The sequence below is a fragment of the Numenius arquata genome, chromosome Z (genome assembly GCF_964106895.1).
Source record: "Numenius arquata chromosome Z, bNumArq3.hap1.1, whole genome shotgun sequence".
Classification (NCBI taxonomy): Eukaryota; Metazoa; Chordata; class Aves; order Charadriiformes; family Scolopacidae; genus Numenius; species Numenius arquata.
The window spans coordinates 22202122-22219045 of NC_133616.1; the positions used below are offsets into that span (position 1 = coordinate 22202122).

A 16924-nucleotide genomic window follows, 5' to 3' on the forward strand; every position below is an offset into this window, starting at 1 on the left:
TGCTGCTTTGTTCATTTTCTATGGCATTATTTTTGGGGGGATGGTTGGGAGATGAATGAAAAGTCTGGCAAAAAGAACAGAGGCTCCCTTGAAATGCTGGCTCAGAAGTAGTCCTTTAAGTCTCTCTTGCATAGTTTTAAAAACAAAAAAAAATAAACAAAAAAGTCCTTTTGAGTAACGTAGCGAAACAGGCCATTGCAGACATGGAACCATTGCTATTCCTCAATTGTTTTCTCCATTTTAGAACATGTTCCTACAGCCTGTGCAAGGGTGGACGCATTACGATCTCATGGATACCCACGAGAAGCACTGAGGCTAGCAATAGCTATTGTTAATACGCTAAGAAGGCAGCAGCAGAAACAGCTGGAAATGTTCCGGGCTCAGAAGAAAGGTAAATGGTGGGGAAGAGAGAAGGACAGAGGACGTGCTGAGGTGACAATAACACTGTACTGGAATTTTGCATGAGAACCAGTTCTGAAATTCAAGTGAAAGGGGTGACTTTAACTGAGTTATTCAGTTCAAATGATTGTAGTGGTAATGTCACATTCTGGATGCTGGAGGTTTTCTGTAAGCTGCATTGTGAGCAGTGCAGGGCAAGGGCTCAGTTCTGTCTTCTGCAATGTGTCTGTCACGATGGAGCCTTTATCCCAATCAGAGTTTTTGGTTACACAGTGAAAATATTCACCCCGTGTAATTTACAGGATTTTAAATGAAGCTTTGCATTTGGCATGTCAGGTATGTAAAATATTTTTTTTTCTCTGACATATAAATTAGATGAACTATATATTTCTGAGGTGTAAGCCCAAAGCTGACATTGAGGGCAACAATGAGGCAAAATCTGCACTATAGAAATTAATCAAATTTGGCAGTTTGTTCCAAAAGAGTCTCTTATAATGCTTAAAATAATGTATTTCTGAGTAAAGTTGGATTGCTTGTTTTTGGTTTGAAACACTGTTTATAAAATGTCCTGTGGTGTTCCTCTGACGAGCATTATGCCGGTTTCAGTTCTTTTTTTTTTTTTTTTTGAAGGAACATTCTCCTTCAGATACAGTTTCTGTGCCACGTGATTCTTGCTACGCAATATAATCCCACATTGAACTTTGTTAGTTTGAAGAGTCAGTGGAAGAAGGGATGGCTTTGTGGTTAAAGAATGCACATGGAAAAATGGAATTACTTTTTCAGCTGCTACAGGAATCCCTTCATTCAAATTTTAATGTAGCTCTTAATTTCTGCTTTTAACTATGTTTATCTTCATGCATTGTAGGCAAAAATACCAGTGTGAAGTACATACCAGTATATGTAAATTTTTCAAGTGTGTGTACCAGCAACGAGAGACTGGTGGGGAATATCATGCTCAAGGGCAGCCTTGGTTGCAGTGACCACAAGATGGTAGAGTTTGAGATCCTTAGGGCAGTGAGGAGGGCGCACAGCAAGCTTGTTACCCTGGACTTCAAGAGAGTAGACTTTGGTCTCTTCAGGGACCTGCTTGATGGAGTACTGTGGGATAAAGCCCTGGAAGGAAGAGGGGCCCAGGAAAGCTTGGTTAGTATTCAAGGATCACCTCCTCCAAGCTCAGGAGCGATGCATCCCAACAAAGAGAAAGTCAGGCAAAAACACCAGGAAGCCGGCATGGATGAACAAGAAGCTCCTGAACAATCTCTAACAGAAAAAGGAAGCCTACAGAGGGTGGAAACAAGGACAGGTAGCCTGGGAGGAATACAGAAAAATTGTCCGAGCAGCAAGGGGTCAGGTTAGGAAAGCTAAAGCCCAGATAAATCTGGCCAGGGTTGTCAATGGCAACAAGAAAAGCTTCTACAGGTATGCCAGTGACAAAAGGAAGACTAGGGAAAGTGTGGGTCCACTCAGGAAGGAAACGTGAAACCTGGGCACCCAGGACAAGGAGAAGGCTGAAGTACTCGAAGACTTTTTTGCCTCAGTCTTCACTGGTAAGGGCTCTAACCACACCGCCCAAGTCACAGAAGTCAAAGACAGTGACTGGGAGAAGGAGGTTCAAGACCAGCTGAGGAGCCTGAAGGTGCACCAGTCCATGAGACCTGATGGGATTCATCTCTGGGTCCTGAGAGAAGTGGCAGATAAAGTTGCCAAGCCACAAGCTGTGTGGAGTGGTTGATACGCTGGAGGGAAGGGATGCCAGCCAAAGGGACCTGGATGGGCTTGAGAGGTGGACCCAGGCAGACCTCATGAAGTTCAACCGGACAAATGCAAGGTCCTGCATGTAGGTTGATGCACAAATACAGACTGGGCAGAGAATGGATTGAGAGCAGCCCTGAGGAGAAGGGCTTGGGGGTGGTGGTGGGTGAGAAGCTTAATGTGAGCCAGCAGTGTGCACTGGCAGCCCAGAAAACCAACTGAATTCCTGGGCTGCATCAAAAGAAGCATGACCAGCAGGTTGAGGGGGGTGAGTCTGCCCCTCTACTCTGCTCTTGAGAGACCCCACCTGGAGTTCTGCCCCAACATAAGGACATGGACGTGTTGGAGTGAGTCCAGAGGAGAGCCATGAAGATGATCAGAGGGTTAGAGCATGTATCTTATGAAGACAGGTTGAGAGAGTTGGGGTTGTTCAGCCTGGAGAAGAGAACGCTCCAGGAAGACCTTATAGCAGCCTTCCGGTACCTGAAGGGTGCCTACAGGAAAGCCAGAGAGGAGCTTTTTATAAGAGCGTGTAGTGATAGGACAAGGAGTGTAATGGCTTCAAACTGGAAGAGAGTAGACTTAGATTAGATATTGGGAAGAAATTTTTCACTATGTAGGTGGTGAGACACTGGAACAGTTGCCCAGACAAATTGCGGGTGCCCCATCCCTGGAAGTGTTCAGGGCCAGGCTGGATGGGGTTTTGAGCAATCTGGTCTAGTGGGAGGTGTGACAGTGACAGGAGTGTTGGAACTAGATGATCTTTAAGGTCCCTTCCAGTGTAAACCATTCTGTGATTGTATGTTTTCCCAGAATTAGCTGGCAATTCCTCTGTGCCTCCATTTTTTCTTTCTGTGGTAGCCAAGGAAGAAGTGGATCTTTTTGAGTGCTACTGTGGATCCTAGGTTTAAACAAAACTTAAAAACACTTTGTATTACTACTTAGGAGAATTTGTGAAGTTTTTTTTATCATGTAATGTATCTTTCCTAAACAAGTGTTCCCTTAAGAGGTTTTCTAGCTTCTCAGGCTGGAGGGGTAAGAAGAGGAGGCCTGTGTCTGTGTGTATATGTGTGTATGTACCATTGGCAGGTGTAAAGGGTCTGCTGCAAGTGTCCTGGTTGTAGTACTGCTCCTTTTTGTTCCCAGTTGCCAATGCGGTATCTAGACATCAATATTTCTGTTAAGTGTCTTTCCCTGTGAGCAGTTTCTATAGCTGTCAACTAATATTATGTTATTAAAAATAAAAAATGGAGTATATGATGTATGATCCATCCTACCCCAAAACACAGAAGTTTGTCGTTTCTGTGTTGTCACTCACTGCTTTTTTATTTTTTTCCTCTTCTGTGTGGAATTTTTAAAAAACACTCTTCTGTTACTTGAAAATGTGCTGGTCTTATCTATAAGCAGATGCATGTTGCTGCTACAGCCCAGCTTTGTTTTAGTTCAGCAAATACCATATGCTTCTACTTAGGTTTTATTCACGTGACTGACCTGATGTGTGCGGAAACTCTTACGTGATTTAAAGTTAAATGTCTATAGGACTGGAGGACTGAAGTCTTTGGTATGAGACCAAAGTGAAGCTCATAATTATGTTCTATTTATTCTGTTGTGCCTAACTGAGTCAGTAAGAAGTTACTGTGATTAGTCCTTTTTTACCAATGGTAGTATTACTTGCTTGTGCTTGTCTTCTTTAGTACATGCTATTTGTTAGTAAGACAATGATTTACTTTTTTTGTTTTTCATATTACATATCAGTGGATTCTTTAGAAAACCCCACCTTCCTGACAGTGTGGCTGTTTCATTTTGTAGCCCCACACATTGAAATGGGCAAGACGCAGAATTTAAAAGCTCTGTGATAATACATATGATTACTCAGAAAGATGGCACTTCACGAACAAAAGAGTGGAGGCAGGTACAAGTCACTGCGTAACAGGCAGAGAAACAGAGCATCCGTAATGGCTGGTATACAGTGTTGAAATGGTCACACATAATGCATCCGATCTTAGTTCAATTGTGTGTGTGTCTAGGAGAAAGAACCTTGGGAGTTGGAGTCAAAGGGGAGCTGTTGCCATAAGACTTAAGAAAAAAGGACATTTGGGGAATCTCTAAAACCTGTTACCACAACCATGCTTCCTTCATTATGATATATAACTTTTTCATATTCAAACTAAATGATGAGTGAGGGCTACAAACCAAAGTATCTCTGAAGGTATTTGTTGCCTGAAATTTTAGAATGACAAAAAATGCACTTGATCCACTTAAAGGACAGATTGTTTTTGTATACCTCATTTAAACATTTTGTTCTTTTTTTTTTTTAAAGAGGTGTCATCCTGAGTTGTTACTTCAATAAATATTTAGATGTAAGCTAAGCTCATTTTATTTATGAAATTGTAACATTTTAGAATATTTTCATTTATTTCAGCACCATCAGATTAAGTTAAAATGTACAAGTGGTACTGCGTCTTTTTCAGTGAGGAAACCATTCTCAATTCTTTACAGTAATTTTTCAGCAGACATTTTCAGAAGAGTTACTGGTATTGCATAAGAGATTTCAAAAGATGCTGCAGTTGAAATTTTTGACCCATAATACACTTTGGTAGTGCTCAAAATGTTTGGCCTGCATTCTTCTTCCTTTTTTTCCCCTCTTTTAACATACTCAAATAGAGCAATGAATTCATCCTGAAAGGTACTATTTTCTGCTTGTAAGCAGAAGCTACTGGACATACTTTGAATTCTCTACTGAGAGCATTTTAATCAGTTTTATAATTGTTTTGAGGGGCTAACATGCACTCTCTTTCCCTCCTCCCTCCATCTTTTCTGTCACAGAACTTCTCCACAGAGGAGTAACCTCAATAACAAATCTTGAAGGTTGGGTGGGACACCCTTTGGACCCTGTTGGCACCCTCTTCAGTAGCCTGATGGAAGCCTGCAGGGTGGATGATGAGAGCTTCCATGGATTCTCAGACTTCACGGGTAAGGCCAAGCAAAGTGAGCAATATTCTATATGTCTTCATTCACTAGATGCAGTTTTCTATCTTGCCTTTCTGAATCAGCTTCAAAGCCAGGGTTTTAATAGTATAAGAACTCACATTTGCATTTCTTAAAAAAACAAAAGGGAGAGAAAATGTTTAAAGTAAAAGATGAAGGCATTCATGAATTAAAAAATTACCACTCACTCATTCTGGAAGACAGTTCTGTATTTCATAGATTCATAGATTGGTCCAGGCCAGAAGGGACCTCCAAAGGACATCTAGTCCAACCTCCCCGCAGTCAGCAGGGACACCCCCAACTAGACCAGGTTGCCCAGGGCCTCGTCGAGCTTCACCTTGAATATCTCAAGGGAAGGGGCCTCAACCACCTCCCTGGGCAACCTGTTCCAGTGTTCCACCACCCTCATGGTAAAGAACTTTTTCCTAATAGCCAATCTAAATCTCCCCTTCTCCAACTTAAAACCATTGCCCCTCGTCCTGTCACTGCAGGCCTTTGGAAACAGACCCTCCCCAGCCTTCCTGTAGGCCCCCCTCAGGTACTAGAAGGCCACTTTGAGGTCTCCCCGGAGCCTCCTTTTCTCCAAGCTAAACAACCCCAGCTCCCTCAGCCTGTCCTCATAGGAGAGGTGCTCCAGCCCCCTGATCATTTTGGTGGCCCTCCTCTGGACCCGCTCCATCAGGTCCATGTCCTTTCTATATTGAGGGCTCCAGACCTGCACACAGTACTCCAGGTGAGGTCTCACCAGAGCAAAGTGGCAGAATCACCTCTCTGGATCTGCTGGCAACACTTCTTTTGATGCAGCCCAGGATGTGATTGGCCTTCTGGGCTGCGAGAGCACATTGCCTGCTCATGTCCAGCTTCTCGTCAATCAGCACCCCCAAGTCCCTTTCCTCAGGGCTGCTTTCTAATACCTCATCCCCCAGTCTGTATTTATACTGAGGATTGTTTCTTCCCAGGTGCAGAATCCTGCACTTGCTTTTGTTGAACCTCATGAGGTTCAATTGGGCCCACCTCTCCAGCCTGTCCAGGTCCCTCTGAATGACATCCTGTCCCTCTGGTGTATCGACAACACCACACAGCTTGGTGTCATCTGCAAACTTGCTGATGGTGCTCTCAATCCCTCTGTCTATGTCTTTGATAAAAATGTTAAACAGTACTGGTCCCAGCACGGACCCTTGAGGGACACCACTTGTCACTGCTCTCCATCTGGACTTAAAGCCATTGAGTACCACCGTCTGGGTGCGACCATTCAGCCAATTCCTTATCCACTGAACCGTCCACCCATCAAATCCGTATCCCTCCAATTTGGCAAGCAGGATGTTGTGAGGAACCGTGTCAAAGGCCTTACAGAAGTCCAGATAGATCACATCCATAGGTCGCCCCTTGTCTACTGACCTAGTCACTTCATCATAGAAGGCCACTAGGTTAGTCAGGCAGGACTTGCCCCTAGTAAAGCCATGTTGGCTGTCCTGAATCATCCCCCCGTCCTCCATGTGCCCAAGCATGGTGTCCAGAAGGATCTGCTCCATGATCTTCCCAGGCACCGAGGTGAGGCTGACAGGTCGGTAGTTCCCAGGGTCCTCCTTTCTTCCCTTTTTAAAAATGGGTGTGATGTTTCCTTTCTTCCAGTCTGCAGGGACTTCACCTGACTGCCATGACTTTTCGAATATCATGGAAAGTGGCTTTGCAACTTCATCAGCCAGTTCCTTCAGGACTCTGGGATGGATTTCATCAGGTCCCATGGACTTGTATATCTTTAGATTCCTTAGGTGATCACGTACCATGCCTTCAGTTATAGTGGGATGGACTTTGTCACCTGGATCCTCAACTTGTGGGCCATCAACACAAGAGCTAGGAGGAGAGGGGTTTCCAGTGAAGACAGAGGCAAAAAAATTATTGAGAACTTCCGCCTTCTCTTCCTCCGTTGATACAAGTTCCCCATTGCTGCTCATTAAGGGGGGTACATTTTCTTTAACCTTCCTTTTCTGATTAATGTACCTGTAGAAGCCTTTCTTGTTTTTCTTTGTCCCTTGCCAAGTCCAATTCTAGCTGTGCCTTGGCCTTCCTGACCTCATCCCTACACAGCCGGGCAACATCCCTATACTCTTCCCAGGTTGCCTGTCCCTTCTTCCATTTCCTGTGTAGCCCCATCTTACCCATTAGTTTGACCAGCAGGTCCTGGCTCAACCATGGTGGTTTCTTGCCTTCCTTACCCAATTTCCTACATGTTGGGATTGAGATCTTTTGTGCTCTATGGAGAGCATCCTTAAAGATCTGCCAGCTTTGTTCTGCTCCCTTGTCCCTAAGGGCAGTTTCCCGTGGGGTCCTATTTACTAACTCCTTGAAGAGTTGGAAGTTCGCTTTCTTAAAATTTAGCGTCCTGATGGTGTTCCTCTTGGGCTTCCAACTTCTTAAGAGAGTGAACTGCACTAGAGCATGATCACTGCAGCCCAGACTGCCTTCAACTTTGATATCCCTGATGGCCTCACTTGCATTTGTGACCAACAAGTCCAACAATGCATCTCCTCGAGTAGGGCTGGTGATTTCTTGTCTCAAGAAGTTGTCATCTAGGCACTCTAGAAGCTTCCTGGAGTGCCTGCAGCCAGCCGTGTTGCTTTTCCAACAGATGTCAGGGTGGTTAAAGTCACCCAGCAGGATGAGAGCCTGTGATCGTGATGCCTCTTCCAGCTGGAGTAAGAAGGCATCGTCGACAGGCTCTGCCTGGTCAGGAGGCCTGTAGTAGACTCCTACCACAAGGTTCCCTTTGTTGTCCCGATCTCTGATTCCTACCCACAAGCTTTCTGCCTGCTCATGGCTATTCTTTAGCAACAACTCTTCACACTCTAGCCATTTCTTCACATAGAGGGCAACGCCTCCACCCCTTCTTCCTCTCCTGTCCCTTCTGAATAGTTTGTAGCCATCAATGGCCACACTCCAGTCGTAGGACTCGTCCCACCAAGTTTCCGTAATTGCTACTATGTCGTAGCTTTCCTGTAGCAGGATGGCTTCCAACTCTTCCTGTTTGTTTCCCATGCTGCATGCATTGGTGTAGAGACACTTTAGTCGGTCTGCTGGCTGTGTCTCCTTCTTAGAGGGGCACTCCACTGATCCCCCAACATGTTTTGTGCCAAATACACTTCTGTCCCCTATTGTCTCAGGGGATCTTGGTCCCTCTCTGCAAGACCATGCCTTTGTTACAGTATTTACAGCATCTCCCACTTCAAGTGGGATGGCAGGCTGAAGGCTCTCCTTAGGCTTATTTCTGCTGGACTTGTGTTTAACCCCTTCCCCCTTCGAGCCTAGTTTAAAGCCCTTTCAACAAGCCCTGCCAACTCACATGCCAGTATCTTTTTCCCCCTCTGAGACAGATGTATTCCATCTGTTGCTAGGAGACCTGGTGCTGTATAAAGTTCCCCAAGATTAAAAAACCCAAAATTTTGTTGGTGGCACCAGTTTCTGAGCCACTTGTTAATCATGCATATTTTTTTATTCCTCTCGGTATTCCTACCTGCGACTAAGGGTACTGACGAGAAAATTATCTGTACCCCTGATCCCTCAACCAGTTTCCCCAGTGTCTTAAAGTCCTTTTTGATTGTTTTTGAATTTCCGGTGTTGACTTCATCGCTACCCACCTGAATAACTACTAATGGATAATAGTCAGAGGGCTGTACCAGACTTGGCAGCCTTCTGGTAACGTCTCTGACCCGGGCCCCAGGGAGGCAGCAGACTTCCCTGTGGGAAGGATCCGTCCGACATATGGGACCCTCTGTTCCCTTCAGAAGGGAGTCACCAATAACAATAACCTTCCTCTTTTTTTGTAGTGTAGAGGTTCTGATGCGAGGGGGAGACTGATTTGCTTTAGTTGACTAAAGCACAATTTCATAATTTCACACTTGAAATAAAACCAGATAAGACTTTATAGAATCAGCCCTCTCCGCATATATCTCTCTGTCCTCTTTTTGAGAAATTGCAGGAAATCACAGGATCACAGAATTGTTGAAGTTGGAAGACACCTCTGGAGACTATGAGTCCACCTGCTCTGCTCAGAGCAGGGTCACCTAGAGCAGGTTGCCCAGGACTCTGCCTACTTGGGTTTTGAATAACTCAGAGAATGAATGCTCTGCAGTATCTCTGGGCAACCTCTTGCAGTCTTCAGCCACCCTCACAGTAAAAAAGTGTTTTCTTATGCTCAGGTGGAATTTTCTGTATTTCAGTTTGTTCCCATTGCCTCTTGTCCTGTCACAGGATACCACTGAGAAGAGTCTGGCACTGTCTTCTTTACATTCTCCCATCAGATATTTATACATTTTGGTAAGATCCTTCAGAGCCTTCTCTTTTCCAGGCAAAATAATCCCACCTGTCTCACTCATTATATGAGAGATGCTGCAGTCTTTTACTCATCTTTGTGGCCCTGCACTGGATCTGCTCCAGTATGTCCATGTGCTGGGGAGCCCACAGTAGGAGATGGCACTCCAGGTGTGAGTTCACCAGTGCTGAGCAGAGGGAAAGGATCACCTCCCTCGACTTGCTGACAACACTTCTCCTAAGGCAGCCCAGGATGTTATTGAACTTCTTAGCTAGAATTGTACATAATACTTCAAATTAATGACAAAACACTTAAAATTGGTAACATACATGGTCTATAAATTATTTGAATTGGAAAGTAGTGTGGAAGTATCAATACAGGATTTAGGATAGGATATGTACAACCATTTTAATTTCAGTATTTGCTTCCCAGGAGCTTAACCGATCAACTCTTTATTCTGTCTTTTCCCACCTCTGCAGTAGCTTCTTATCAACACCTGTGTGGACAGAAACTGGATTCATCCTTCTTCCTGCAGCTCTTTTATATGCACATCACAGTCTACTTGGGGCTTTGCCTAAAAACTCCTTTTATTCAATTAGGTTTTCTTCCATAAATTCCTAATCTCATATTCAGCAATTCTGGAAGAACTTTAATTAAAAGAAATCGGAAATCAGATTCTTTGCAATTATTAAAAAAAAAAGCCAAATCAAGCCCATGAAATAAAAACTGTGTGTTGAAAAGTAACTTCCTCCTACACACACATATGCGATCTACCAAATGCATCCAGCCTTCCCATTTGCTGCAGTTGTCCTTCTCCTTAGATCTGTCCATTATAACTTTTTGTTCCCAAATTAGAGTATAAACTGCTACAGGTTGGAATAGCATTTTGTCATATGGTATGTCTGTGAAGTGCCAAAAAAAATGGTAGTACTCTTTAAAACAATTTGTGGCTTGGTCTATGTGGAATTTACGTGTCATCTTTACTAAAAGTAGATCTTCTAGTGTTAATATACATTTTTATCATAAATACAACTGTAACAAATAGCCTGAAAAGAGTGCTACCAAAGAGAGGATGCTTTAAAGTTGGGGAGTTCCCAGGCCTATTGCATTTGCACAGTCCTAATAGCTTCAACTGAAGTCTATGCAGGTGTATAAGCACTTTTCCTTCCTCATACACATCAGGGCTTTAAGGTGATACAGAAATGGATGGGGGGCAAAAAAGTGGATGTGGATCTTTCAGTTTTGTTCTCATTAACACAAACCTAGAGAAACTGCCTTTCTCTACATTGTGCAGTTTAAAAACTAAAACTTTTGGTTTTACTTGACTGAGTTATTCAAAACCTAATTGTTTTGTGTATTTCTGCTATATGGAATTGGATGGGATATTTGAGATTGGATCACTGGATTTTGAGCTGGTGCTAGTAATTTAAATAATTTTTAAAAATTATTACTAACAGAGGAAGCATTTGTATATGTGGCGTTATGGGCAGATTATGGGTTAGAATGATTTGCTGATGTGTTTTTTCTTTTTGTGTCACCCCTTACAGAGAACATGGGGCAATGCAAATCTCTGGAGTATCAGCACCTGCCTGCACACAAGTTCTTAGAAGAAGGGGAATCTTATTTAACGCTGGCTGTGGAAGTAGCATTGATAGGGCTGGGACAGCAACGAATAATGCCAGATGGCTTGTATGCACAAGAGAAGGTTTGTCGAAATGAGGAGCAGCTCATTTCTAAGCTACAGGAAATTGAATTGGATGATACTCTGGTGAAGATTTTTCGAAAACAAGCAGTCTTCCTATTAGAAGGTAGCTCAATATAGATGCTAACTGCTTCTTTAAATTTTCTTCACTTACACAAACATGCAGGACTAGTATTAATGTGGAAACTGCCTTACATACTTCAGATGGTTTTTTTGACATAGAACTCCAGCTAAATCTTGTTTCCAATCTCTTTTGAAAATCAAACATACTTCAGATATCACATGATTGTAGAGATAAGGCATATATTTACCTATAAGCCTTTTGTTTTAATTTTGATTACTTTTTGTTCCTTAGATTTCTTGCTTGTCACAATCTCAGTATACTGATCATACAACCCAGGCTGACAATAAAATAACATAGGCATCACTTACCATCAGCAGTTCTCAGGTAGCAAAATTCTAAGTGTTTCTTGTACCCTGATAAAGGGACTGGCAGCTTTGTACGTGTATGAAGTTTTTAATCTCTCTTCTAAGTGAAGAACTCAGAAAATTAACTTAGAATTGCTGGGACAGAAATTTAACATTTTATTTGTAGCAATTAGGAAAATTACTTGCCTCTGAAGTTTGTATCATACATGAAAGCTGAAATATGCGGTCAAATATTGAGGCTTAATGTCTGGTCTTGTGACTAAATTTTGATCCGGACAAACAATTTGTGTTCAGGAGTTAGCTGCTGTGTTGCAATAAAATCTGTACAGAAAAGTGCATACTTGGCTTTTAAAAAGGCTTAACATGTAGCACTTAAGCCTCAAGTTCAGAGAGTAGTCTCTTGGATTCTGAGGTTGCCTTTCTAGGTTTTTTGATTTTTAAATGGAAGAAAAAACTTTAGAGGAACCAGTTAGCCAAAGGCATGGTCCCAGTTTTGAGTGCTTGCTCAAGGGATGGTGGGGAGTGGTACTGCTCTAGGTAAATTGTGAAGACTGTTACACAACAGTCAGGTTTTGCTTTCTTTCTGTAAGACATTTATCTTTTAAAACCTCCTCTTTAATGGAAGAGGTGCAGTATATTGTTTAGGGTTCTCAGCTTTAAGTCACTATTTTTGCCCAGATCATCAAAGACTTTGGTACCTACTGGTGGTGCCATTTGAAACTGGGGAGAAGCCATACCATGGGGAGAGTTTCTATTTTGGTGTGGCTGTACTGCTGCTTTATGGCCTTTGGACAAGAACAGCTGCTTGCTGGATCCAACTCTTAACCACCATATAGGGATCCTATGGATTATAAAATCCATTTTCTGCATCTGTTTACTGGTAAGGATGCTTTATGAGGAAAAAGGCAGGATTTCTTAAAAGTGTTCTCTGATAATTGTAATTTACTACTTTGATCACTGAAGTTCTTTTAATGTTTTCTTAGACTAGTGAAAAAGTGATCATAGGAGGAAATCTGCTAATACAACTACTTACAAAATTCCTATTTTGAGCAGTGTGCCATGATGGGCTTGCATTACTGTGTGCTGATAAATCTGGCTTTCTTGCAATAGCTTTAGTTTACTCCAGGTTAGGCAGAAACTGCCAGCTCACATGGAGGAAAAACTGTGCAGTGATTTAAGATGCTAATCCTATCAATTGTGTTTTTATAGTTAAAGTCCTGTAGATATAATAAAGAAAGCTTAATTTAATATTAAGCTGATTTCTATGCTGTTAATGCAGATTAATGCATGCTGTACATATTTACCATTTGAGTGCGTGGGAAAGCAGAACGTAAGACTGTTTTGCAAGAACTCTTCTAATTTTTTTGCTTGACTGTGAACTTAATGGCAGAATATATTTTCATATAAATGCTTTGTCATGTATTCTTCGTGTCCTAACTGAGTTTTTGACTGGACCACCAACTAGCAAATGTACATGAAATGGCTTCTTTAATTGAAGCAATGCCAACTAGTTTTGAATGGCTTTCAACTTCATTTGAAATGATTATGAGACACACTGTCACCTACGAAATCTTCATTGACGTTTCTTTTGTAATCAGCCCCAGTCTTCAGAAGTGCCCACCTATGGAGCCCAGAATTTATTCACGCCTAGTGATTTTTATCTTTGCATGTTGTGCTAAGGCACCAATCAGAAAAACATTGCTGAAACAGCCTAGCTGTTTCTCCTCATCTGCTCTCCTTGTCTGCTTCAGTGTAGTGTTGGCTGTGTTAGTTTGAACTGCTGCTGGAAGCTGTTAAATGACACATGGGACTCGGCAGCGAAGAATTGTGCTCACACGGTCATTTATCCATCCATCCAAATGTGGTTGGTTGGAATCTCTAGTATAAGTAGTAATTCTACAACTGCTGGCTGTTATCTCTGCAGTAATAGTCCAATAATACTTAGTGTAAGATTCTTATTCTGTATCTTGCAACACTTAATGCCTGAATCTCTAGTCACTGAAGTAAAAAACTGTTTGACACAGTTTTCCTATTAACAGGAATAACAAGTCTAAAGCCTGCAGGAAAAATGCAAAAATGGGATTCGAGTGCACCATGAACATTCAGAACTCAGCACGGAAATAGTTACATTTAACTTTTTTGTTGTTGTCAGTCATGGTACTGCTGTTACGAAGCTGAAATACTACACTGATTGCACTGAATGTGAGGAAAATCCATTGCCTCAACAATGGGGATAGTTTTCAAACAACAAACACAGTTTCTAAGATCATGTGGCTTTAATGGAGTAACAAAACCAGCTTTGGTTTAAGACCTGACCTAGTCTTCCCTGGAGACCAAGTCCAGACTGAAGGGTTATTTAGATGTGTAATGCCAGGTGAGACATTAATAGAGATCAGCGGTGATCAGTGCTGTGGTGATTGGTCATGTAACTTCAGTTAAAAACATAATTTTTTTTCCAATGTATTTTACACCACTTTTACTACTTCTGTATTTGTGGTAAGCACTCGTGCACCAACAGAGTGCATAGGGATTCATGTGCACAGTGTAACTACATGGAGATAAAGCTAGGTTATCACTTTCTGCTTTTGCATACCACAGGCTTGCTGAACGAACCTCATGGAGCACTGGAACCATTCTGTTATTTGTATGCACACTGGTAGTGTGCTTAGCTCTATGCAATTTGCAGTCTGTCCTGTTGCCTCAAAGAATGTATGATATTTAATATATTTGTAATACATTTTATATGTTATGTGTGTGTAATGTATTTCACAGAAAATAGCAATATGACTTTACCTTTTGTACAACACACTCTGTCCTGATTACCAATTTTAACTGAAGGTATAGTGAATGTTTTTAGAGGTCCAGAAGTTGGGTTTCAGCAGTTTGTAAAGACTGACATTCTCTTTCTCCTTCCCATAGCTGGACCATATAGTGGTTTAGGTGAAGTTGTCCATCGAGAGAGCGTTCCAATGCACACATTTGCCAAGTATCTCTTCACCTCTCTCCTACCTCATGATGCTGAATTGGCATACAAAACTGCACTGAGAGCCATGCGGTATGTATTCACGAGTCATCTAGAAAGAGCACAAGTAGCAGTTGAGAAAAGGGGGAAAAGCTTGGTAGTCAAGACCTAGGTTTTTTTTCTAAAACAAGTATTCTTCCCTTTAAGGAGAAATTATTTTGGTTCTGTCATCTATAGAAAAGCAATTCGAGTCTGTAGTAACTACAGTATAATAATCTATAAATGTACAGTTAGCGTTTATCTACAACTGTATAACAGCATTCTCTGTTACAAATCCTTCTAGAATCGTGCTCCTGGGGCATATGGTTTTGTGTTAAACAACGACAGCTTTAGCATGTGTGTTCTCTCACCCATGTGGAGGTGTGTGTGTGATGGTATGGGCGAAGAAATGAGGAAGGAGGCATCTCACCATCAGTCTCAGGATCATCTGCTGTTTAGCCTCTTCAGTAGGACTATTTATTCCTCTGGCCTTCCTTATAAATTAACACTTTGTCATAGATTTGAAACCATGTGGTGTGATCTGAGCCACTACTTTTTTCTTGTGCTTCATAATGAAGCAGTCTTGCCCACTTATGGGTGAATGTTGGGATTTAAATGGAGTATGTCATATGACAATGAAATGTCTGCCTTGCGTCCCATTTGTCTTCAGTAGTCAGGAAAAAGATGTTTTCTCAGGGACTGCTCAGTGTGTGCTGGCTTTATCTGAAGGCAGGCCAGACTGGTAATGGTGGCTAGGAAAAGCTTCTAAAGGAAGTTTCAAGGGCCTAAATGATCAACAATAAACCTGTTGCCCACATACAGTGCAGAAGAAACTGGTCCTATCTGGATTGTCTGATTGCTGTCAAGAACCTTGTAGTTGATGGTTGACAAAGAATAGCCACAACTGAATAGTAAGAGCAATCAAGCTCCAGATGTAAAATAAAATTTTAAAAAAGTGTTTTCCTGGTCATTATTATCAAGAATGATTTCACAGTGATTGAAGGACACACTATTCACATAAGTATTATTTAGCTTCATCAGACAGGTTGTGTCCTAGTTGTTTGGAGGTGTGTATTCTGGAGGATGATTCTGTGTTCCAAGGACTAAACATGAGGGCATGCATAAGAGCAAAACATAGCTACTATCAGGTCAGGCAGAACATCTGCTTAAGCCTGGGGTTTTTTTGCCTCTAAGGATGTCTAGTAATGGATGTTAAGGTAAGAGTCTAAGAAATATGAAGAGCAACTGTGCATACTTGCTGCTTTTGATTAGCATTTTAGGAAACAGATTGAGAAGACAAAAGTGCATTACCTATGAACTATTGAGAACATTCAAACATATGATCAGAAAGCTGTCTGGGCCATCTAAGTACACCCCTCTTATTGCGAGTTAAGTGCATCATAAACCCTGGTCATATCAGATCAACAAGATAATGTGGTGGGTGGGGTTTTTTGTTTGGTTGGATTTTTGGTGGTTTGGTTTTTTGTTTGGTGTTTTTGGTTTTGTTTTTGGTTTTTTTTTTTTTAGAAAAGGAAACTTTATAAAGTAGACTTGTGTCCTTGTATTTATTTTCAGTTACTACCTTAAAGTGTTTCTCAGAGGTTGTTTGTGTGGAGTTTTCCTCCTTAAACTAAACTACTGAGAACCATGCTGAAAGGCTGGAATAGACAACCATCAGCTTTACACAGTGCACTGAATGCTTCAGTGACCATGATGGCAGCATGACATTCCTTCTGAACAAGAATTTGGGCTTTCCCCAGAAACCAATCATAACTGGAAACTTCTCTTCTGGAAGTTTCATTTCCCAACTGGAAAAACAAGCAAGACACTGAAAGATCCAAATGATGAAATCTCCAGTTAGTCATGGATAGCTCCAGCCATCTTTTGGTATGAAGCTATCATCTTAGCCAAAGAAGCTACTTTTCAAATAGACCAGTATAAGGAAGACATTTCTGTTCGTTTCCATCTGGTAAAATCACAGGAGACATCAGCGTAATTGGGGCTGTTCTCTATAGCCTCTTTGTCATGACTTTATAAGATAGGTGAGAGTTCAGCCCTAGACAATAATCAGTCTTTCTGTATTTTGATATTTGGCACTCTTCAGAAATGTGGACTGCTATCTTGAACTGTGGTGATGGCAGATATAGGCACTTTCTAGTCCATGTTTGTCTACATTCCTTGGCACTTTTCAAGTTCTCCAGAAGAAGGGTGGTTACTCTTTCCATTCGCAGCAAAACAATAGTTCAGTGTATAAAGGAATTCCAATACAAACCAAATGAAAAAGTAACTTAATACTGCATTGAGGGGGGAAGAAGAAAGCAAATGTGAAGATTGAATGAGAAAT

The 16924-nt window shown here is 41.8% G+C and overlaps 1 protein-coding gene across 3 annotated transcripts in view; it reads left to right on the forward strand.

Moving 5' to 3' along the window:
- Positions 1 to 16924, forward strand: part of ZSWIM6 (zinc finger SWIM-type containing 6) — a 122384-nt gene that overhangs the window by 91758 nt on the left and 13702 nt on the right. Inside the window, exons 7-12 of one of the 3 annotated variants that reach the window (XM_074166122.1) lie at positions 245 to 391; positions 4978 to 5097; positions 7714 to 7750; positions 7875 to 7881; positions 11025 to 11256; positions 14499 to 14634. In XM_074166122.1, the coding sequence (XP_074022223.1) occupies positions 245 to 391; positions 4978 to 5097; positions 7714 to 7750; positions 7875 to 7881; positions 11025 to 11256; positions 14499 to 14634 (679 nt within the window). Of the gene's footprint in view, positions 1 to 244; positions 392 to 4977; positions 5135 to 7713; positions 7751 to 7871; positions 7882 to 10995; positions 11257 to 14498; positions 14635 to 16924 lie in introns of all 3 variants that reach the window. The other 2 variants (XM_074166121.1, XM_074166120.1) reach the window with 2 other exon arrangements.